Source organism: Falco punctatus (genome assembly GCF_963210335.1).
Source record: "Falco punctatus genome assembly, chromosome: 2".
In the NCBI taxonomy this organism is placed as follows: Eukaryota; Metazoa; Chordata; class Aves; order Falconiformes; family Falconidae; genus Falco; species Falco punctatus.
The window spans coordinates 97,977,544-98,002,539 of NC_137581.1; the positions used below are offsets into that span (position 1 = coordinate 97,977,544).

A 24,996-nucleotide genomic window follows, 5' to 3' on the forward strand; every position below is an offset into this window, starting at 1 on the left:
ACATCTCCTGAATCATCACATAAACTGTTCACATCATCCTAGTTCATATGTTGCTGAAGATATTTAATTATACTTAAAAAATACCACCTAATCCCCAAGACCATAAGAAAACCTGAATTTCTGAGTCCAGTTGCACTTTCTAACAGTTTCCCACCTCCAACGTGGATCAAGACCTGGAAGGATAAATGGCTTGCTTCCTCCCCTTCCCCATTCCCATGCCAGCTAAATTAAAGTCCTAATGCTTTACTATAGATGCATGACTGGCAGCAAAGCTATACCTCAGTAGGTAAATCTGAACATCGCCTCTGTGCCTCATTTTTTCTTTGGGGAAACAGATTAATGAGATTCTCCTATTTTACAAAGACTTTGTGAAAATGTTTATTGGTTAATCTGTTATATAGTCTACCAGAGTAATGCCACAGAAAAGATGAGAGATGTCAAAGAAATCTGTCTTCAAAACAGAACTTCAATAGTATGTGTTAAATAAAAAATGAGAATTCATATTTAACAATGAGAAATACACCTACTGTTGAGTAGCTGCTCATTAAGGCACTCGGTGATGAGGAGACAGGGTTCCAACAGGAAAAGAAATAGCATGTAACATAAGCTTAAAAGCTGTACCATAGGATACAGGCATAGGAAGATTGATTTTTCCTATCTTTAAATATTTAACTTCATAGCTTTACAGTGTTCACTTACGCCTTCTGCATGTTCATATGAATTCACTGACTGTATCAGTTATATTAAGGTACTGGATAATCCACTACAAAACTATCTGAAGGTACAAGGAAGGGGTGTGGATGGGAAAATTTAAATGGCCAGTTTAAAAATCCTTAACATCTCTAGTTCCTTTGCTCCTTTGTTTCATGTTTAGGCTTCTTTCATGGAGATGTAACTTCTGTGAGCAACACCCTTCACCTGCTAGCTCAGTTGCATCCTTTATTAAAACCATGATTACAAGCTCTACAAATACCTCGACAGAAAACTGCTTTTAGTGTCCAAGTGTTGAAGAAAAAAGGATGGCAAAATCATGTTCATAAGCCAGTGCTGAATGTTTCACGTTCACCACAGGGACACTTTCACCAAAGCCAGCAAAGTCTGCCATCCTGATCCCTTGTTCTGGATGACTGACTTACTAAATTCCTGTAGTGTTTCCCTGGGACAGGGCAAACGTCATTCCTCTTAACAGCTTCACGTATCTATGCTAAAAAGGTTGCTATGCAGAGAAACTCCACCAGCAAAATCTTTAGTAGCTTCCTTTGAACTGCCTTCCCAGTCTGTATTTTGGAGATTATCTACAATTTGGATAAAGTTAGCTGCATTCTGTTTCCTCATTGCAACCTGCATCCAAGTATACATAGAAATCACTGTATTCCTGCAAGTCAGTTTTGACTTCAAACTCTTAACATGTTCTTAATCCCACTGATAATTATTTTCTCACCCACCTTAAGCAAGGAGTAAAATCCAACCATACCATTTATATGTGAGATCAAACTTTAGGGGCAAGGGTTAGACAAAAGGTTGGTAGCACATTTCATTACAGAACTACCTATCCTCATTGTTTGGAGAGTCCTTGGGATTCTCTTATCCCTAGTTTATCTAAAACAAGCTTTGAGCTTTCTCCTACTAATGGAAATTAGCTTTTCTCAAGAGCAATGCTATTTTTTTCAATTAGAGCATTTTCATCACAATGTTACATGTCATTTCACTGTTTTTATATTAGACCAAATTTTCAGAAGTTCATAGCTAATAGAAAGCCCTTAAAACTGTGAAAGATATATGATTATATTTCTTGGAAGTAAAATGCACAATGCACTAACACATCTTGTGCTGACAATTTAACTCCTGCAATATCAGATGCAAATGAAATCTGTTGAGTAGCTGGCAGAGAACCTTGAACAACACAGCACTACTACCACAAGCTGCGTTACACCAAGTTTTCCATCATGGAGTATGCATTACTAAGACCTTATATAAACTTGAGACTGATTAAAGAAATGCTGTGGGAATGGCTGCTTAAGATGTGCTTTGTCATCTTGTAAATAATATTCTAAGATGTAAATTTGCTGTGTACAAAGATGTAATAGAAAAAGGAAACAGTACATGAGGAGGATTAGGTAGCTCAGGAGGCTTATCATAGTGGGAATGTGAGTCTTTCATCGCTTAGTCATCTCTTAAATTCAGTCCCATTCAGTAGTGACTGAAAGTCATTGCTGCTTAGTGACATATAAAATGAGTTTGGGCTTTAGCCCAGATCGTAACTGGAAAGCATCCACATCATAAAAGGCAGAACCACAAATGTCTTTAATCTGCACCCTTATTGACAGCTTTCCCAGATCTGACCTAAGGAGTGAATGTGCTTCAAGAGCTTAACTATTGTCTTAGCTGAAGAAACAACCTCTTAATGTTCGTGTAAGAGCAGGATGGTAGAACAGGGTGGGAAAATGCTGTTCTAGTCACAGAGTACCTGTATTGGCTGAATACCTTCTTTCTCAGAGATGCTGGCTGAACATCTTTGATGATATCAAAACCAGCTTAAAAATAAACCTTCTAGACTTGAGATGTATACCAATATAACTTCAGGAAAGCTAGGTCAAGGAATGCACCATTAGCATCAGACATCACTCTCCAGATTTTTAGTTCCATTTTAAAGTCTTCAGGTTCAGCTAAGTTTATGTCACATAATAGCTGGATAAAAAGATCTGAGCCTTCTTATCCACCACTTCTGCTAATGTGGCACCACTCTACTTGCTTATCTTTTAAATTGACTTTGCACTGTTACGAATGACTCCATCAGGTGAAAAGCCATGGTAAATTAAAGCTTATTGCTGCATACAAGATATTTTCAGGAGGGGAAAGAAAAAATAATTAAGGATAGCTCACCCATTTTTTTCTCAAAGCAATAGGATTTTTTCCCCTTTCATATTATTAATAATGATTTTTATTCTTAGCATAATTCAGAATTTTCAGAAAGTTTGTTTTGCATCTTTAGATTGCTCCTAATAAAGTAGGATTCTAAATAAGGGTTGAAAACATACAAACACTGTAAAGAGAAATAAAGATGTAAGAATTTACAATAACAGCCACTAACAATTATATGTAAAGGAAGAGACATAGATTTCAGATGAAACTTACCAATATTACACTGTTTCCCTTAAAAAGAATAGTTACTACTCAATATAAGAAATAATATTAAAAAAAACCCACAACCAAAACACCTAGGAATACAATTTCAGTGTAGAATTACTTGAAATAAATATTAAAATGCTATTAAAATTACTTTGTAATTAAAAATAGTAAGTCAAGTTTAAGACCTTATAGGCTTGTAGGTTTAAAATAATTAGTTTAAAATGATAAAATATTTTTACTAAGAAATTGAAGATAGATCACATCCCATTATGAAGGCAAACAAAAACTGAAAAAAAGGTGGACTATAACATGTTTCAGAAGCTCAAGAATTCTTTGGCTGTAAACATTTAGACCCTTCTTTTTGTTTTGTAAATACTTTAGAATATAATACCTTCATCAGAGCAAGAATTTTACTAAAAGCTTTGTAAGCATAGTTCAGTATTCTGGCTCCTAAATATTTCACCATTTTCCAGGAGTAGTTTTCATTTTGTTTCTGAAAATGTTCTTTCCATCTATTTACTAAAGCAGTGGCACATCTACTGCTACAACAGAGAAAAAAAGCCACAGGGATCAATAAAAATTGTTTATATTAAATTTGAATGTCTTCCACTTAGACACTTGATTCACATCACTCCAGAGTTGAACAGAAGTTAAAAGTAGAGGATGTGTTCAATCCACACACATTGCATACAATCTATTTAAAGATGCACACATTCATCAGATAAAAGACATATAAGCATTTAGTTTTTATTGTCTCACATTTATGTACTGTAAGAATTAAGAGCTACAGCATAATCCTGCACATATGTATTGATATAATTTCTTCTACAACACTGGGAAATCTAATTATGGAACAAGAAAATTAGGTGTTTCCATAACGGTCTGAAGTTGACTTGGCAGAGCTTTTGCCCTTCCCTTTCTCTTTGAAAGCGCAGGGTGAAAATACATGTTCACAGACAATTTTTAAACATGGTAACAGCTGACTGAACGAAAGACAGTGTGAAAAGTGGTCTGATCTTCAGTTAGTCTGCTAGACTGTACCCTAGCTGCCCTTCCTCAGTGAAGTATGCTTTACTTCTACCTTGCTGTATTTCATTATAGACTACACATCACCCCAGAGAGTTCTGTAGCGGAGTATCACAAATGCCTTGCCAAGATGTTCCTCAGGTAGTTCCATTTATTTAGATACCCAAGGTTTTAATTACATAAGTACTTTCAGCTTAAAAAAAAAAAAAAGTTAGGCACTGTATTTTCTTGTAAGGAAAACCTATTTAAGATACCATTAGCATCCTCAAAAGTTGTCACCACTGCAGGAACAAAATCACAGAATGACTTGGGTTGGAAGGGACATTTAAAGACTGTATAATCCAACCCCCTGCCACAGGAAGGGACATCTGTCACTAGGTCAGGTTGCTCAAAGCCCCATCCAGCCTTGCCTTGAACACTGCCAATGATGGGGCACCCACAAATTCTCTGGATAATCTGGTCCAGTGTCTCACCACCCTCATTGTAAAAAATTTTTTCCCTTATGTCCAATCTAAACCTAACATATTTCAGTTTAAAAACTTTGTCCCTTGTCCTGTCCATACAGGCACTGATAAGTCTTTTTCCACCTTTCTCATAAGTCCCTTTTATGTATTGAAAGGCTGCAATAATGTTTCCCTGGAGCTTTCTCTTCCCCAGGAACACAATCCCAAATATTTCAGCCTTTCTTTCAGAGAAATGTTCCAGCCCTCTGGCCATTTTTGTGGATCTCTAGACCTACTCTAGCAGTTCCATGTCTTTCTTGTGCTGGGGATCCCACAGCTGGATGCAGTACCCAGGTGGGGTCTCATGAGAGAGGAGGAGCAGAGTATCATGAGAGTATCTTGCTTCTGTTTGCTTCAGTGAAGAGTTCCTTGGTTCATCTAGACTGACTTTTAACTGTTACATCTGACTTTGTTTCAAGGTAGAATCGACTTCAGTGAATGACTTTTTTCTTTTCTTCAGCATCTCATAGGATCACAGAATGGTTAAGGTAGGAAAGGACATAAGGAGGTCACCTTGTCCAACCCTCCCTGCTCAAGCAGGGCCACTTGGAGACCAGGACCACATCCAGAAGGCTTTTGAATATCTCCAAGAAGGGAGATTCAACCACCTCTCTGGGCAACCTGTGCCAGTACTTGGTCACCCTCACAGTAAAAAAGACTTTCCTGATGTTCAGAGGGAGGCTCCTGAGTTTCAGTTTGTGCTCATTTCTTCTTGTCACTGGGCACCAATGAGAAAAGCCTCGTCCCATCCTTTTTGCACCCTCCCTTCAGATATTTATATAGATTAATAAGATCCTCCCTCAGCCTTCTCTTCTATAGGCTGAACAGAGCTCTAGTGCCAGCTGTCTCAGCCTTTCCTCATAGGTGAGATACACCAGCCCCTTAATCATCTTCCTTTGCTGGACGTCGTGCAGTAGCTCCATAACCCTCTTGTACTGGGGAGATATGGAGCTGTTCTTTTCATATATAACTCTTCCAAACCTTTTAAGATATTTCAAACACAAGTTATATGTACTATACATACGGATTTATTTCCACTCCTTTTCTTCTAATTAACTACCATCAGACAATGGTAGTATTTTCTCGGCATAACTTGATCCTAACACAAGTCAAAAGATCATGTCAGACAGGCAGTTCTTTCCAGCCTCCAGGGCATTCAGAGAATAAAGACAGCTAGAAAAGGCCCCCACTCTACAGTTACTTAGTGTGGCCAGACTATAATTTCTGAGACTTCTTCACACTTAAGCCCTTCAGTTGTGATTGTTCCACAAAGGATTAAGCACTAATATGTAGTTTTGCTACTGTTAACAGAATAATAAACAGCCATTTGCAAAAGTGGTGTTGAATTAGTGTGTCTTCACACAGCTTGCATGCAAGTCTAGAGGGGGCTCCAAAACTCTTTGTAGTGGTCTGTTTTGGATTAGTGTAATGCAATTTACATCAAAAACAATTTCTGAACGTATTCATTTCTCTTCCTATACTCGATCAGGAATGAAGTAATGAAGGAAGGGGAGAAGGGAGGAAGAAAGAAAAGGATAATATTGCGTTCATCCATTCATCATTTCTTTTTCCATTTTTAGACTGTAAGATTATTTCATCTGCTCTCATATGAATTATAATTAATAGCATTAATAAGGTGCTTAGCCTACATTGAAAGAAAATTAATGTTATTAGCCAGAGAATAACTCTCTAAGGCATGTCATATGCAGTGACATTATAACTGTGAATGCTTTAGACATTGAATTCTGCTATACACACATCAGTATGCAAAAGCAGTAGATATACATGGTCCCAAAGCTTATGAAGACCCTTTGTATTTCATATTTTTGACATGGTCTATAATCATACTACTCAGTATTGGTTTCAGAAGTCACAAACATGAAATATTCAAAGGAGTATTTTATTCATATGTCTTGTAGGTTTTCTTCTCCTAGCATGGAGATTGTCTTATGATTGAGTTATTGTCCAATTAGGTAATTGATTCTGTATAAATAAATGAAAATGAAATTGTCTTTTATTTAGAATTCTTAGTCTGAGCAGACTTCTCTGTCCTACTAGAAAGGCTGTTGCTTTTTCTTGCAAATGGCAGCTGAAATCTTCTTTCTGATTCCAGTTGATCTCTCAAATCAGGAACAATATTTCATTTGCATTTCATGGTCTAATCTTGATATAACTTTTTCATCACTGGTACCTGACAATCCTAACTTCTACTACTACATCTAACTTCTCTTCTACTCTTTTCTTTTTTAATCATCTCTGAAGGTTTTCCTTCATTTCCCAGTCAGCAGACTGTAAGTGTCTCTTAGAACTGGGTTAAAGTTGGTGTTTCTTTTCATACTAGATGCCAAACATTTCTGATGTACTATAATGCAGTTTTCCATACACTCAATTTTTCTTCCTATGCTTGTGTTGTCTTTAATTAGAAGCTTTTGCAGCATATTGTTTTATCTGGGCTATTTTGTTCTTATTGCTTTTGCAAGTTACATTCATCTGTGCATAAATACTAATTCTGTCTAGTGAATGATAAAACCTCCCTTTGTGGAAAGCTTATAGTTTTCACTTTTTCAGCTTTTCCAGACAATTTTGTTTGACTTTTCTACTGTAACATTTTTAGAGGCATTCCAGGAAAATACTGGTTACTGACATCAGCAGTACATTGAATAAATCTACTTTGTCTGACACAGTTGATGCATTAAGACTGGAATTTTCAGTGGAGGTTAATGGAAATAAGTACTCCCTTCGGGGAGGGGGCGGGGGGGCGGGGAGAAAAGAAAAAAGCTATATTATTCCGTCAGACTCGTTTGGAAATGCCAGCCATAACTTTTTTTTCACCATTCTAGTAATGGAGGAGAAAGTAACAGAGGAACTAAACACATTTTCAACCTCCTGGAGCAAATATGCCATCTGTCAACAGAGAAGTCTTACAAGTCATAAGCAAAATGAATTAACCAGGCCCCCAGCTGAAAAAAAATTTGATGCTTGTGTACTCATATATTACAGACAAGGATCTGTTTCCTGATTAAGCGAGCTCCACTGCCCCTGATACTCCTGTAATGAACTGTAAAGGATAATATATGAGGAAACTTGTGTACCTTCTGTGACTTTGTTTGAAATTCCTATGTTATCACCACTAAATTTGTATGTCTGATTTATCCCAAGCCCTTTTAATAATATGCTTCTGTCCTACAGTTTGGTTTGTTTGACACATCTCCTAAAAGCCTGTGGTCATTCTGGAAGAGAGCAGCAATTTCCAATCTGTTACCACCTCTGCATCATTAAATAGCCTGACACAGTGCATGTAACCTGCCTTGGTTTCCAACTTACTGTTTAAACCCCAGAGCCACTCTCCTGAAGGAGGGAGCAAAAGGTAATGGCAGCAGCAAATTACCATTTAGGCTGGGATAAGCTAAATATCACGGAACAGAAAAAGAAATAGTAAAATCAAACACAAACACTAAGACCAGATAATGCTCAGTAGCTTACTACCACGTGGATGCAAACAGAAATGATAACACATGCATACTTTTATCTAGTGCGAGTGCATGATTGACCAAATGCTAGTGGCCATTGACAGAAGTGATGATGATTCAGGGTGTGATACAACTGGAATGAAAGCCACTCTTTACAAAACCTGAACTAAATCATTCCTAAATTTATCAGTTGCCCACAAGGGTTTTCCTCATTTTTGCAAATACTGCACTAAATACATTACAAATCACTAAATATGCTATGCTTCCTTTTGTCCCATAGCTTCTGGAGCTAGACTTCTTGGTGCAAAATATGCAAAGATATACACATTATGTCTAACTGCACATGCTTGCATACTTTAAAAATATGTATGCACCAAAGATGAACACCTGTTCACAGCAACTTCATAAGGAAGCTGTATTTTCCTGTAGAAAGCCAGTTTGTGCTGGGTTGTACTGAGAACAGAATCGACTTGGTGTATATGCGAAGGAGGAAGTAAACTCAACTTTAGCTCCTAATACTGCTAGTCTCCAATATGACTATTTTCAAACATGAAGGACCTTTTTTTCACAGGTTATTATCTCTGGAATCAGAGTCACTCCAATACATTTAGACATATAGAAAGTCTGTTGAAAGATGTAATGATCAACTGCTCTCCAGCCCCAAAGAGAATGGAGGGCTCCAAAGGGCAAATTGTTTGGGTTTGACTGTTCTTCATGAACAGAAGTGGACCCTACCTGAGTGATTTCACTAATTCAGAGAACTCACTAAAGTAATTAGTAAATTACTGTTGCAAACAGCACATATTTTAGTCACTTTATTTGAAAATATTCTGATATCAGTATCATGTTGTCACTTTTCAGATCAGTGTATTGTTTTATGAGGACAACCTGCAGAAGCCAGATGGCACTCAGAAGCTCATAGGGTTGGATTTAACTACTCCACTTCAAACGTCCACAGTTATGTTGTCCCTATTTCTGCTAAGTTCATACCGTATAGACTACTTTTAAAGTCAAAGATAGCAGGCATTTGTAGGACACAATACATTTGGTCATAAAGTAGATATTACAAGAGGTCAAATTACTGTGCCTTTTAAATGACTCTTTCTTTCCCCTAAGAATAAGGGACACATATGTCAGATACACCACAGACATCCAAAATTCCCAAGTCTGTATTTGGGACATGAACATAAGTCTTCCATGAATTCTCTCCATTGCTGTTAGAAACATATGTAACATACCTACACTCCAGTCCATTTCCTCCACTGCATCCCCATATAAACCATGCTTGCTCTTTCCTCTGAAATCTTTTGAAGCATGTAGAGCAGTATGGACATGAAGATAAGACAGGACAAGAAGAAACGGTGCATTGGTGTTCCTGGAAAACAAAACCAAACCGAATCAAACCCCAAACCCTTAGTATATTTCATAACAAAATTTCTACAAAAAAATCTTTATACAGTAAGGCTCAAAAAACCCACAAAAAAAAACCAAAAAACAAAACCAAACAAAAAAGGATGAAAAGGAATACTGTAACTGATTATGGGATAATCCTGAACACACACACACACACACACATGCGTGCACATGCACACACATGCATGTGGAGTTAAATTGTCATTCTTAACTGTATACTGAATTGAAAGCAGAAATAAATGCCAAAATCTAATTAGTTACTGTTTGCTAGATATATTTTTTGATAGAGGATTTGCTTAAAGCCAGGAACCTAGAAGTTTCTGGCCAGAAGCACTTCTCTTCATTTTACGAGAACATATTTAAAAGCCCAAATACAACTGCTGTTAAAAAAATTCCTTCAGAACTACATGTATGTAAACCACAATTACCTTTCTCACAAAGTTGTATGGAAGCTGATCAACTAGGCTATTATGAGGACCAGGGTCATACATAGCATAACATCACTACCTATGTTAAATCAAGTATACTGGTACTCTTCGTCCTTCTTTATCCTAGAATAAGGTATATGACTGAATCTCTTGTCATGTGTGTGTACGTATGTGATCAGTACATAGTTTTACAAATGCATTGTACCAAAGAGTAACTAATCTCAAAGTACATATTAACATGAAGATTTTTCCTCTCATGCTAATGAACAGTTTCCATTGTCTTCTGTCTGTTTCCTGAACTGATATGAAAGAATGAGTGCAATAAATAGACTCTGTAAATTTTGCTGTTCATGTGATCTGTCAACATGATTTTTATGATCAGTTCCAGTAGGCTGTGAAAGCACAGCTCAAGTAAGAACTTTTCCTTATGCATTATTTATAGAACTTTACTTAAAATTGTGAAGTACTAGCCAAATTTAATGCTATATGCTCTAACAGCATCTGTAGTACATTATGCATATTGTAAATATCAGCTGAATCACAAAAGCCCTACTCAGAAAACTTGTCTGGATCTTACCTTAAAGCACACAGCTAATCACGGGGTATTTTGGAGTTTATTTACCATATTTGCCTTCACCGATCTGTGGTGGATAATACCTGGGATACATGTCAACATCACAGGGCAACTATATATTTCTGCATGCCGTTGATTCACCCGCTCTTTAAAGAGGGGAGGAAAAATAGACATGCATATACAGACTGTTTCTTTAAAATAATAATAAAAAAATAACCTAACTGTTAGAACCTGAAACAGTCTTTCAATAATCTGATATCAATATTTCATCCTTAAGGAAAAATAACTTGTTTTAACCTAGTATATTTATGATTAATTTTCCTCACTCCTTGGTTGGACCTGTTGTTACTCAGGTTGTGTGGATAAAGCTTTTTTTCATTTTTTACTGGCATATTCAGCAGTACATAAGCACGAAATGGGAATATTTTATTCAGATTACTCACTTGATAAGTATGTTTCTGATTGAGACTTTTTCTTCATTAAAAAGTTTCTCCTTTTTTGAAAAAATGACAGAATAAATGCAACATTTTTTATGTAGAAAATGGAAACAAAATAATTTGAATTCCCTACAAATATTTGTGCATGTATCCTGTATTATGTTAGTATTATAAAGTACAGATTCAAAAAAATAAAGACAGTATTTTTCATAAAAGATACACTGTCCACAAAGTTGTTTGTTGCTACTTGAAAGATCATATATGTGAAAACCGTTCATTACTGTAGCAAAAAATGACAGAGATTTCTGAGTCAATTAAAAAGACTGAAAATACCAGCACTTCAAGTAACAAAAGACCTATACTTCTAAGTTTAGTAATTAATATGTACATTAATGTAACACTGACCTTTCATTAAAGAACATTTCTTCAAGGCATGATTTTTGTTTTACAACTTGTATTTTTTACTGCATGGGATTATTTTTCTGCAAGGCATGATTTTTGTTTTACAACTTGTATTTTTTACAAATGTATTATCTTTGACTTTTTCTTTAAACAGTTCACTGAAGTACTATACAAATTCTAGGGTAAGACAGCACAAAAATTTACTTTATACTTATAATGGCATAGGCACAATTTAGTTTCCATGCAAACTGCCTTGTTCTAATGTCACAGAGATAGCGCATACTTCTACCTATACTGCTAAAAGTAAGTATCAGAAGCCTCCACCATAAGCGTTACTTTCAAGTGATAATAATCCAAGGGGTTTTTTTGTGGTTTGTTTGGTTTTTTAAATGGAACTGACACAAAGATCTAACTTTCATGAAGAGTCATTGAATCAGTGATTGATTATGGAAGGGCACTACATCATTCTCTTCTTTGCAACTCAGATTGAAAGGTTCTGATTGACAGCTCTCTGTCAGGTGGAGAAGTGTCTCACCTATTAATATCCTATAAAAGATCACAGGTAGCTATTAATCTCCTGTCAAAACTCTTGGAGGAGAATCATAACTGACTACCTTCACCATGACCTTGAAAATGGAATGACAATATCAGCTAGCAGGCAGGAGAGAAATTTGACAATAACAGTTTAACTCCTGAGCCGCTTCAGTAAACAGCTCCTACAAAAACGTATTGCCACTTTTACACAGTTCAAACACAGGAAACTTCAGTTTCAAAAGATTTGAAATTCACTCACTCAAATATAGTAATCTTTTTTATCTAACATGAATCACACAGTCTTTTCAATTTACTGAGTAACCAGAGAGATTACATACATCTGACATAAGACATTCTTTAATGTGTGTTTAACTGATCTTGAAAACATCTAAAAGCATCACGTTGCTGGCGACTGCTCTGCATTGCATAGTACTAGGTTCTTTTTTAGTGTCAGTAGTCTTTATTCAAGGATTCAATTCAGGCTTGAGCTGTAAAGAACAGCTTTAAAGTGGGTGAGAGAGCAAGTTACAACTAATCTGACTGTGCTTCACACATGGGTTTTTAACCTTTTTCCTCTATTTTACTCTAAATGCTTGTTGCATTGAAAACTCTCTGGGTGATTTTGTTTGCTTTTCTATGCATTGACGTTAATCTACGACCACTGCTACAGAGTAACAAGTGGGGCTCTAAAATTGTTGGCCTGCAATTGTCAAAACAAACAGATTTCAGGTATGATTCTGGGCTCTAAACTAGATGGGAACACACCATGACAGGGATCCATTTAACTTTTTCATAACAAATTCTAAATTAACCTTTAATATGATATACAAGTACAATCTTTCTAAACAACTTTTTTTTTTTTTTTTCCTAGATGTGAAATTGTCCTCACGTTCTGGCATAAAGCTAGATACACTTGGCTTTGCCTGAGCTGGGCAAACACTGTGTTGTTAAAATTGGGTTATCAATTCTTTCTGTAATCCCCAGTCTTATAAATTCCAGCTAATTCACCCCTAAAACCAAAATAGCTTGCAAGCAGCTATTTGAAATAGATGGGTAAAAAATGTTACTTCTTATAAAGATGAATACCTATGATTTAATAAGACTTATTAAATATGTATGAATATATCATTTTCACATAGTCACAGTACACCACAGTCACACTTAAAATGAAACAAAAATGCTGAAGTATATAATATGAAGGTACATTTTCAGCACAAATACGTAACTGTGTTGACAAAGGCAGATGTGAACCTAACCTTTCCTTTCCTGTAACTCTCCTTTTATTGAAAACATTCTTCTTATTCAATATTCCCCCAGTGGATAAATTAATGCAATGCTTATTCCCCACAGCTCCCTTCTCTACTTCCAGATTAGATCACCAATTAGACAGTCCTCTTTGTGGTGGGAGTGGCTGAATGCACTTCATTAAAGCCTTCTTGTTCCTGCAGAAGAAAAGGTAAACCTTGGCTTAGTTGTATCAAAGCAGGCCTTTGTCCTACAAGCTGAATTTGGTTTTTTTCTATTAACAGGCTAAAATCCTTGTTAGTGTGAATCCATCAATGAATGAGTATTTCTGTCTATACTCTTTTAAAAGACACACCTTAAAACACAGATCTCATATTTTAATTTTTTTTCAAAACCAGAAAAGAGAACTTCAGACCACTTGGTAGTAATTTATCAAAACCAGAAAAGGTGTTAAAAATAGAATAAGAAAAGGGGAAAAAATGTAAAAATATGGAAAATCCAACTCTTTCTGGAAGACATTAAAAGTAAGATGTATTGGTACTATATCTGCACTTGTGAAATTACTATTTCATGCAAATAGTCAAGACATCTCTGATTTCATGCTTATTTCTTCCATTAAATGCCTAAGGTACACAATTCATATATGTTTTTATTTTCTTTATATATAATCTTTTTTGTCCCCTTCAAAAGGTACATTCTCATAAGCATGGGGGAAAAAAAAATTCTCAACTACTACAAATTATGCTCGTTACTTAATCCCTCTCCACTATAAAACTTTGGAGCCCAGTATATGGCACCACTGCTTTATAGAAGTGACACATTTACAATGCAGTCTGTCACTCATCACAGAACTAGCTAGGTCCTTAATCATTCTTAAATTAAATCTTGCATTTGCAGATGGCCCTAAAGTATATAAATTCACAGCTTCTTCCTGTTAGCTTTTTGTTCAAAAGGAACAACCAGAGGTCTAAGGAAAAGGTATGAAGAGCCAGTAGAGTTGTTATGGCTTGTAAGTTACTACCCTTTTTTAATATATATGTACATACATATCATGTGTATACAAAGATAAACAAACTCTTCTCTGTAGTTTGTATTTTGGTGTGAATTACAAGAAATACTCTTGTAGAATTCATAAAATCACTTGATTTCAAATCTTTAACTCCAGTACAACATGCCAAGCACCTGATGTTAAGACCTAGTGATATATGGTAAACCTCTATATCACAGCCTGCTAGAATACATAAAAAAAATCTGACTATGTGTTGTAACAGTGTTTCAAGGACTGAAATAGGATAGATGAAAGCAAAATTACAAAATTATTAACTGTCATCACAAAAGTTTGAATATTACAGCTATGCAATTTATGACCAAAAAATACTTGCATGAAAATTATTCAACTTATCTTCACCTTACCTTTTGAATATAAACATGTTTGTATGCAAGCACTGTTTTCCAAAAATTAGATTTCATTCGTTTGGGTTTTTATTTTAATATTGTTATTAATTGTGATCAGCTAGATGAATTTGCCAGAGAGGTATTCTGTATCACAGAGTGGTACTTTTGTGTTGTTAATTTCTGATACATTAGAAACTGGTCTCTGACTTTCCAAATTTGATTGTCTGTGCAGCTGGTCACTAAAGGACATGCTGAAGACATATAAGTGACAACCACACCGAACTTAATATGAAATAATTAGCATCCATTTAACTTTTAAATATATCGTAACATCTAGAGAGTGTTCCGATAGGTTTACAATATGAACACACAAAATCACTCTTGGGAAAAAGTAATTAGAATTAACATACACTGAGCTGACCTGCCCACTTACAATTAGGATAAGCAACTAAATTGATATTTGTTTTCACACACTGGAATTGACAATTGTAATTGTATATACTCTTCTCCAGTGCCACTTATGAGCACTGATTCTTGTATTTGCTCCCTTTCAGTCTACCTAGGAACAAATGAACACAGTAATACATATATACTAGACTGAAGGAAGAACAAATACATTACCACCTCTCCTAGGTGCCTAACCACACCAAAAAAACAAACCAAAGTAAGCACATAGCTATAGGCTATGAAGAAATTCTCAAAATACTTTAAAAATACAAAATCTAATGATTATGTAGAATCACTGAATTATTTAGGTTGGAAAAGGCATATAAAGTCATTGAGTCCAACCATTAACCTAGCCTGCCAAGTCTACCACTAAACCATGTCCATAAGCATCATACCTACATGTCCTTTAAATACCTCCAGGGATGGTGACTCAACCACTTCCCTGGGCAGCCTGTTCCACTGTTTGACCACCCTCTCAGTGAAGAAATTGTCCCTAATATCCAATCTAAACATCCCCTGGTGCAATTTAAGGCCCTTTCCTCTAGTCTTATCGCTTGTTGTCTGGGAGAAGAGACCAACACCCACCTCACTACAAGCTCCTTTCAAGTAGTTGCAGAAGGCAATAAGGTCTCCCCTGACCCTCCTTTCCTCCATGCTAAACCACCCCAGTTCCCTCAGCTACTCCTCAGAGGACTTGCTCTCTAGACCCTTCACCAGCTCCGTTGCCCTTCTCTGGACACTCCACCACCTCTATGTCCTTGCAGTGAGGAGCCCAACACCGGACGCAGTATTTCAGATGTGGCCTCACCAGTGCTGAGTACAGGGAGACAAACACTTCCCTAGTCCTGATGGCCAAGCTGTTTCCGATACAAGCCAGAATCCTGTTGGCCTTCTTGGCCACCTGGGCACACTGCTGGCTCATGTTCAGCTGGCTGTCAACCAGAACCCCTAGGTCTTTTCCCACTGGGCAGGTTTCTGGCCACCCATCCCCAACCCTGCAGAGCTGCGCGGAGCTGTTGTGACCCAAGTGCAGGACCCAGCACCTCTTGTTGAACCTCATACAGTTGGCCTCAGCCTATCTATCCAGCCTGTCCAGACCCCTCTGCCAAGCCTTCCTGCCCTCAAGTAGATCAACATGTCTGTCCAACTTGGTGTTGTCCGCAACCTTACTGGGGATGCACTCGATCCCCTCATCCAGACCATTCATAAATATATTAAATATAACTGTTCCCAATATGGAGCCCTGATGAACACCACTTGTGACTGGCTGCCAGCTGATTTAACTCCATCCACCACCACTCTTTGGGCCTGGCCATCCTGCCATTTTTATACTAAGCGAACAGTACATTCATCCAAGCTATGAGCAGCCAGTTTCTCCAGGAGATAGCTGTGTGAAATGGCGTCAAAGGCTTTACGTCTAGGTAGACAACATCCACAACCTCTCCCTCATCCACTAAGTGGGTCACCTTCTCGTAAAAGGAGATCAGGTTTGTCAAGCAGGACCTGCCTTTCATAAACACATGCCGGCTGGGCCTGATCCCCCTGTTGTCCTGTTAGTGCTGTGTGATGGCACTCAGGATGATCTGCTCCATAATATTCCCCAGCACCGTGGTCAGGCTGACAGCCCTGTAGTTCCCTGGATCCTTCTTCCTGGCCTTCTTGTAGATGGGCATCGCATTGGCTGACCTCCAGTCAACTGGAACCTCCTCAGTGAGCCAGGACTGCTGATAAATGATTGAAAGTGGCTTGGTGAGCGCTTCCACCATCTCCCTCAGTACCCTTGGCTGGATCCCATCTGGCCCCATAGACTTGTGTGGGTCTAAGCGGTACAGTACATCAATGATTATTTCCTCTTGGATTATGGGGCTTCATTCTGCTCCCGGTCCCTGTCTTCCAGCTCAGGTGGCTTAGTACCCTGAGAACAACTGGTCTTACTCTAAAGATCAAGGCAAAGAAGACACTAAGTACCTCAGCCTTTTCCTCAGCCTTTGCCACTACGTTTCCCACCCACATCAAATAAAGGATGGAGATTCTTTTGTTGCTAATATATTTATAGAAACATTTTTAATTGTCTTTTATGGCAGTAGGCAGATTAAGTTCCAGTTGGGCTTTGGTCCTTCTAATTTTCTCCCTGCATAACCTCATGACAAAGGTAATAAATTTTCCTTTTTTTCCTGAGTTCCAGCCAAAGTTCTCTGTTCAGCCAGGTGGGTCTTCTTCCCTGCCAGCTTGCTTTTCAGCAAGCTGTGGGGATGGCCTAGTCCTGTTCCCTTAAGATTTCCTACCTGAAGAACACCCAGCCTACCTGGACACCTTGGCCCTTCAGGATTGTCCCCCAAAGGACTCTGCCAACCAGTGTCCTAAACAGGCCAAAGTCTGCCCTGTGGAAGTCCAAGGTAGTGTTCTCATGACTCCCCCTCCTTACTTCTCCAAGAATCAAAAATTCTATTGTTTCATGATTGCTGTGCCCAAGACAGCTTGCAACCATCACATCATCCACATGTTCTTCTCTGTTCACAGACAACAGGTCTAGCAGGACGCCTCCCCTAACTGGCTCACTCACCAGCTGTGTTGGGAAGTTACCTTCCACGCACCCCAGGAACCTGCTAGACTGTTTCCTCTCTGCTGTATTGTATTTCCAGTAGACATCTGGTAAATTGAAGCGCCCCATGAGAACAAGTGTTAGCAGTCATGAGACTTCTCCCAGCTGCATACAGAATATTTTATCTGCCTCTTCATCCTGGTTGGGTTGTTTATAACAGACGCCCACCATGATATCTGTCTTGTTGGCCCTTCCCTTGGTTCTTACCCACAAACACTCAACCCTATTGTAACCATCATTAAACTCCAGACAATCAAAACACTCCCTAACATGCAGGGCTACCACACCACCTCTCCTTCCTTGCCTATCCCTTCTGAAGAATTGATATTTATACATGGTAAGAAGTCATAAATCTAACAATATGATTGAGAAATATCTAGAAAAAAGAATAATGTCAGAAAGTCCATTGCCTGAACTCTGAAGAACTTATAAAGGTATTATAGATAATAGGTATAATCAACTTACATAGATAAACTATTTACATTGTAATTGTTATATTACTATAAATATATATTAATATATATTATATATAAATATAGCATAAAAGGCCTATATAGGAAGTACCAGTGCTGTTGAAGATTAGAGCTTCGTCATATATTTATTTTAAAGATAATTAACCAATTAAAACATGCATGATAGCTTATGATTTTTAGTTTGATGATGAAATGTATATTAAGAATCAGTTAGGGCGAATGACTGAATTATTTAAATGCAGGATTGCTTGAACTCTGGTATACTTACTTGTGCACAAGGATTACTGGTGTACAGGACTGAACTTGCTACTTATATTACCTGAATAAAAGAAGCTTGTATGACAAATGAAGTGTTGAGTCAGACATGTGGCTAAAGGAGGGCTGAGGGAGACTGCTCACAGAAAGAAGTGGAACGACAAGAATGCTGTCAGGCAACCATGGCTTCCAAAAACCTGGTGGCCCCTCACTTATGAGTGCCAGATGTCTGACTGCTGCTGCAGCCTGGTTGCCTCTTGACATCCATTCCCCTACAAATGGCCAATGGCAGTAGACTGGTCGTAAAAGCAATGGTCTGCTGGTGCACTGAAGTTGACAGGTATGAACTACAAAATGTCAGTACCAGTGTGTCAAAGCAAATATTGATTTTGTTGCTCACAGTAATATATGGGACAGATCAGTTCAGTGAATATTAATCTAATTAGTCCTATCCCCAGGAGCAAGTTTTATGGTCATATACTTTGCATGTGAATTCACTACAGGGCACAGTTAAGATTGCTCGAATGCCCTAATTGCTTCTCAATACTTTAATGTGCTTGGATATTCTTTAATTTAACATTGACTCTGAATTGTCTGGGTTATAATTCTCACTATAATTGCAGCATTCCTGTAACAAAGTTTATTGTAAATTACGAATATGTGCTATTAACCTTGACTTCAATTTAACATCACTTTTGTCTGGAAACTGCATTAAGAACTGGGGCCAAGTGCCCAGCTGATGTAAAGCCACTTATCTCCAGCTGAGTCAACAAAGCTATGCTGACTTAAATCATACATTGTTTTGCCAGCTCTAAACACTAAGCTATACAATAACACTATGCGCGTTATGAATATTAATAATGTTAAAAGAGTTACTAGTTTTCTAGCATTTATTTCCAATCTTGAACTCACCCGTTTTGGGGCTACCATTTCATTGCCACTGCATTGAAATCAATGAAACATTCAGAGATAACCAAAACACTATGAATCACTACAGGCACATTGCAAACTTGTAAATCATGGAAGAATCTGCCAACTTACATATAGTTACATATAGTTAATAAGTTAATGTACTCAAATGTTTTAAAAACACCAAATGCTTGGTCCCTAAGCAAATAACCTCTTGACATTTTTTTGAACCTCTCAAAGTTTGTGTGTGTGTGTGTGTGTGTTTGTAGTAAACAAAATACTTCACTGTTAAACTAGTTATAATGTAGATGAGAAGGCTTCTTTATCACCATTGCCAAGATGAAATAAAGGTATTTCAGTTTATTTATAAATACTCATAAGAATGGTGATTGTTGGGAAGACTTACTCACTTAAAGAAATTTGAAATAAACCCCATTTTATTTTGGTATGATGAGTAGAGATGGCCACATCAAATATTTATAATCACAGAAATTATAGAAAAATTGCACTATGAGATCAAGATTTTAGGTAAATATTTTTTCTTGCTAACAGTCTTGATGACTACTGCATGCAGTCATTAAGTCTAGAAAATTTAGCCCCTGATTCTTTGGTATAAGTTTTCATTCAGCAATGACATCATGTGAACGTATTCACAGTAACTACCAGGCACATACTTTTCAGAACAGCAATTAAGGGACTTCTTACATCTTAGAACGTGGTTTTACTTTTGATTAGCTATCTTTAGAAATGATGCAACCTGTTTCAAAAGTGACTAAGAAAAATACTTTGGCCTATTTTTCAACTTAAATGGATGAAATATTTTTGCTCAAAATATATTGATTTATATTTCAGAATATGCAAATGTGTACTTTTATGACTTGATCCCATTAAAAGCCCTGTGGTGGCAATTACACCAAAGTAGCTAACTTTGCAAAAATGAAGAATGACTTAGGATGATTTTGTATATCCAGTGTTTAAGTAACCCAATGTGATGGTTATTAAAAAATCATTGCTTTCAAAACAACATTTACTTCCTAACTTCTCTAAATCAAATATTTTAAAAATGAGTATGTCATAAAAGTGGAGGCATCTAAAATGACAGTATCTTAAAAAATTGACCTTATGAATGCTATTTAATGGATGCATCAAATAAATGATGAAGCTTCCCATTCCAGAAAAGTCATGGACTATGACTGCTTTGTGGTTTCACATAATTAAGTCACACTACAAAAGATTATTAATATTTCAAGTTACATGAAATTCTCAAGAATGAAACTCCTAAAAAAGTTACATGTTTTCGAAATTTTTTTTCTGAAGCAGTTTTACTAAAGCAGTAAACAGTTTTTAATTTTTATAGAAAAAATAATGATATAACAGATAGAAGAAGTCAGTCACTTTCACTAAAAAAATTACTTTCAGTCACCTTTTAAAGCAAAAAAAATAATCATAATATGTAATGACACATTCCTTATTCCCACCAGTTCCCATTTTTTTCCTTTCTCAGAAGCATCATCATTATGAGGTACCAGCATTAACTTATAACACAGTTAGAAACCTACCTTCCTATGAATTGCACAGCTTCCTTTGTCAGTCTCTGAGTAAGGTTCTCATAGGATAGTGGTTGCTGGATAATCTGATGGTCCCTCATTAAGAAGCAGTTCAAGTGTCGAAAATGATAAAAGAAAAAAACCAAAGCCACAAGTGAAATAGTGGCTATTAACAAGCAGTAACCCAATGCTTGGAAAGGTACTTTGAGGAAGCCAATGTACTGCGCTATTGCCAAAGAGACCAGGGTGATTCCAGCTATTTCGATTGGGATGACAAGGGATTTCTGAACCTCTTTTAAAAATACACTGCCTTGGCCAGGTTTGCAGTCTCTAAAATTGGTCACGGTGAGCCCATAAAAGTAATCAAATCCATGACTGAGGGGGTGGTGACAGAAGTCATTACTGCTTTCACAGTTCATCCCAAGATGCCACTTTCCTACAAAGAGAGGAGGACAGGGAATATTTTTGTAGTTAACTCATCAAACTTAAAATGTGCACTACTCCAAACATGAAACTGTCACTATCTGACTGATATCTCCCCGCCCCCAGCATTTATTGTGTGGATCCCTATTTGCTATCTAATCTTTCTTTATGCCTTCATGAAAGACTTTGTTTCATGTCTGCCTCTTCATTTTAGTTAGAAATAGTTTGGCACAGCTCCTGATGGAGACCATTAAATTCTGAGTGGGCTAGCAGGTCACTGAAGAGCAACAGAGCCCTAACAGATAGTTAACTTGGAAAATGAAGCCTTTGTGCATGTGTAGTTAAATAGTCATAAGAAAATACCATTTTGTATCAGCTACTGCTGTCTTAGGAAGAGCCAATATGGAGCTATGAAATGTCTTTTATGGAATTTTTCTGGCAAATAATTCATATTTGACTAGGTTTTTTTAAAAAAACAAAAAAACAAAAAAACAACCCAACCAAAACCAAACAAACACAAACCAAAACAAAAAAACCCAACCGAACAGTAACGAAGAGGGAATAACCCAAGAATATTGACATTATCAAGCCATTTATTATTTAGATGATTGCAGAATCTCTGAAATCACCCGTTTCCCTCACTATATACGTTTATATATATAGTGAGGGAGATAATCTTTTATTTATATGTATTTTACATATACATAAATAAAAAAGAAACAATAACAAGTAAATTACTGCCAAATACTATCTCTCACAGCATTTTGTCTCACTAGGAAATTGTTCTGATTCTGCAATAATGCTGGACGCTGACTGACAGAAGAAAACAGTGAGTCTGATTTGCATTATAGTAGCATAATCTATGTTCATGCTGATTACAGTAAGTGTCTAGATAATTCATTCTGTGACTCAGGTACAACCCCTTACCATATGCTTATGCATTGCTTAGTGCAACAGACCTAACTGTTACTTAAATTCAAATGTATAATTAAAAGAAAATCAAATTCAGTAAAGCCTATTGACGTAAATTATGGCTAGAGCTATGCTCTTTGGTCTCAGCAAGGAAATGTGTTGAGTATTTGACAAAATGTGTCACTCTTGATAAAATAGATGACAATATATATTGCTGGGCCAAATTTTATTTATTTTTTTAATCAAATACCTAAACATGTCCAGCAGAATTTAGAGGCTGTGACCTTAAAATAAATAAATACAAAAACCTGCAAACCTAGTAAGTTCCCATCCCCATAACCTATCCCCAATAAATTTGAAATATTTTATTCTAAAGACTTCAGGATACACATGGTAAAAAGTACATGAAAGGAAAAAAAAGCATATATAGAATTTTCCCCTTTCCTCAAGGAAAATCTCAGCTTTTACCCATCTGTAAAGAAGACTCCTGATGCAGGCAGTCCCTGAGCATCTCCTGGGTCTAGTGAACAGCACATTCATCCTGTACTTCTGCTTTTGACAACGACAAATGCAGGTACTGCAGTACCAAAGAGGATGAAGGTGGGGGTCAGTTCTGTTCTTTTTGAAAGAGTACCTAGCAAATGGGCTTCATGTCATTATTTCTCTTTCACGAACGACAGAACTAAGGTATGGGATGGGAATGCTGTGTGCGTAAGTTCACCCATCAGAAAAGGTGGGGAAAAAGATCATAGAAATCTTGAGCCTAACCATATGCTTCGTTGAATCTAGTTCTCTCCGTATATCTCTTGATGGTCTTAGGTTAGAAATACCTTCTCTATATCATAAAAGCAGGTACAAAAGCATTTTCAGGTCTGCTTATGTGCCACTGCAATGGAAGCCTCTACAGCTTTTTCATCCCTTCAGAGGCTTTCCCACTTGCTGTCAGATGGCCCCTCACCTAAGGCGGTATTCTGCTTTTTGTGAGCAGAATGGTTCTTGTCACTAATTTTGACATGGTCCAGTGAATGTTACTGTGGCCGATTATAAAAACAGCAATGCAGGCCACTGTACTGAATTTTCTGATGTTATAATGGTGCCATAAAGGGCTAGCTAAGACAAACTTTTAAATTTCATTCCCAGTAAGCAAAGACACAGATTTTGGAAAACAAAAGATTCAGTGTTTCCTCCTAGGTTTACATGACTGTCTTTATGCAATAGTCATAAAGCCAGATGTGTAGCAAAGTGAGCATGAAAAAACTGTCATCAAGTTAGATAAATGAAATAAAGGTAGAAGCTTATAATCACAAATATAAATGATCTTAAAGCTTTATTTTTTATTTTTTTGCTGTTATTTGTCAAACCAAAAGCACTTATAAGTCAGTAAAAAATATGAAAAAGAAACCACAAAAAATTGAATACACTTTCAATGTCATTTACTATGATATATGTAAGTTTGTTTAAACTGGATCTCAATAAAAGTAGACTGCAAGCCAGGACAGAACAGTCCTGCAACTACAAATCAGTACAGGGGAAAATATGGGATCTATTTTTATCGAAAGAGTTTTAGCAAACACAACAAATTGTTCAATGTCAAGATGAACTTGGGCCTCAGAAAAAGATTTGTTCAGAAGCCAAACAAAGTAGACAGCAGGTTAGCTGGGAAAAGCAACAGAGCACTGGTTCAAATTATATCAGCAGCTGTGACGGAAAGACACAATTGCCATTCTCAAACGGCTGATGAGGTAGAGGGTTTTGATACATCCTGCACTACTCTGAAAAAGCAAGTCATGACTGGGTCGACAAGACATATTTTGTTTCATTCCTTGTGACAATAACCCCTGCCTTGAGCTAATGTTTCAACAGATTACTGTAATGTGCTTTATACTCTGGGGCCCTTCTGAATCTGAGAGCAGTGGAAAATGCTCTCACCTCTTTGCCAAGTGAAGCTTCACAGTATGACACTTCACACAAGCATCATACACATTTCAGCAGATTCTGCCAAGCTTCTGAGTGAAACTTATGCTGTTAATTGTAAACTATGAGTACCTTAATAGTTTGAGACCTAGGCTTTTTCCCCCCTCTCCTTTGGCCACAATTAAGACTTCTGCAGAGCAAAAGCAGTGCAGTGAAAGGCAAGTGGAACTAAGAAGCAAGTCCTATTCAGCCATGAAACCTTATTTGGAACTTAGCTTTTCAGAAACCAGAATGCTGGAGAGGCTGTAAAAATCCATGTTTCCCCTCCACATTTCCCTCAGACAGTTGAAAAGGATGCAATCTGAAGACTGAGTTGTATATGATATATTTCCTTTGGTATGATTTTGTGTTCTTCAGATAAATGCTAAGATACAAGATGCAGAGGAAGAGGCAAACAGAAATACATGTTCAAAGAACTATATTTACATTAATTATGTAGTAATAATAATATAAAGTATATATGCATATATTGTTAATATGGTCAGATTTTAAGCTGTTGTATTAATAACTGTTCTATACTGTCAATCTTGTATTGGACACATTACTACTGTGAGTCTCACCTCATTCTGGAGGAAAGATACAAGTCCCAGTTTATCCGTTAGTATTTGTGACTTTGGAGATGAGATACACAGGTGGATTTTAAACTTCTCTGGATGCTAGACAACACACTGCATAATAGTTGTGAGGAAAATTGACCTTTACTCAACTGTGACTGAGTACAGCAGTAGTTAAAATAATAACAATCTCCTTTCAGTGGAATATTTGCATTATGAATAACTATTTCCTACAAAACATCAACACTTCTTGCCATTCTCCAGGATCCTTAACTGGTGAAATATTTCATATTCAATGCACCTGCCTTCTCTGAGAAAACCTGGTTTTGTTGCAGATCTTCTGA

The 24,996-nt window shown here is 36.9% G+C and overlaps 1 protein-coding gene across 4 annotated transcripts in view; it reads right to left on the reverse strand.

Moving 5' to 3' along the window:
- Positions 1-24,996, reverse strand: part of STS (steroid sulfatase) — a 116,309-nt gene that overhangs the window by 61,065 nt on the left and 30,248 nt on the right. For all 4 annotated transcript variants that reach the window (XM_080377650.1, XM_080377651.1, XM_080377649.1 and 1 more), the window contains 2 exons: positions 20,802-21,225; positions 9,367-9,503 (listed from right to left, as the gene is read on the reverse strand). In XM_080377650.1, the coding sequence (XP_080233776.1) occupies positions 9,367-9,503; positions 20,802-21,225 (561 nt within the window). The remainder of the gene's footprint in view (positions 1-9,366; positions 9,504-20,801; positions 21,226-24,996) is intronic.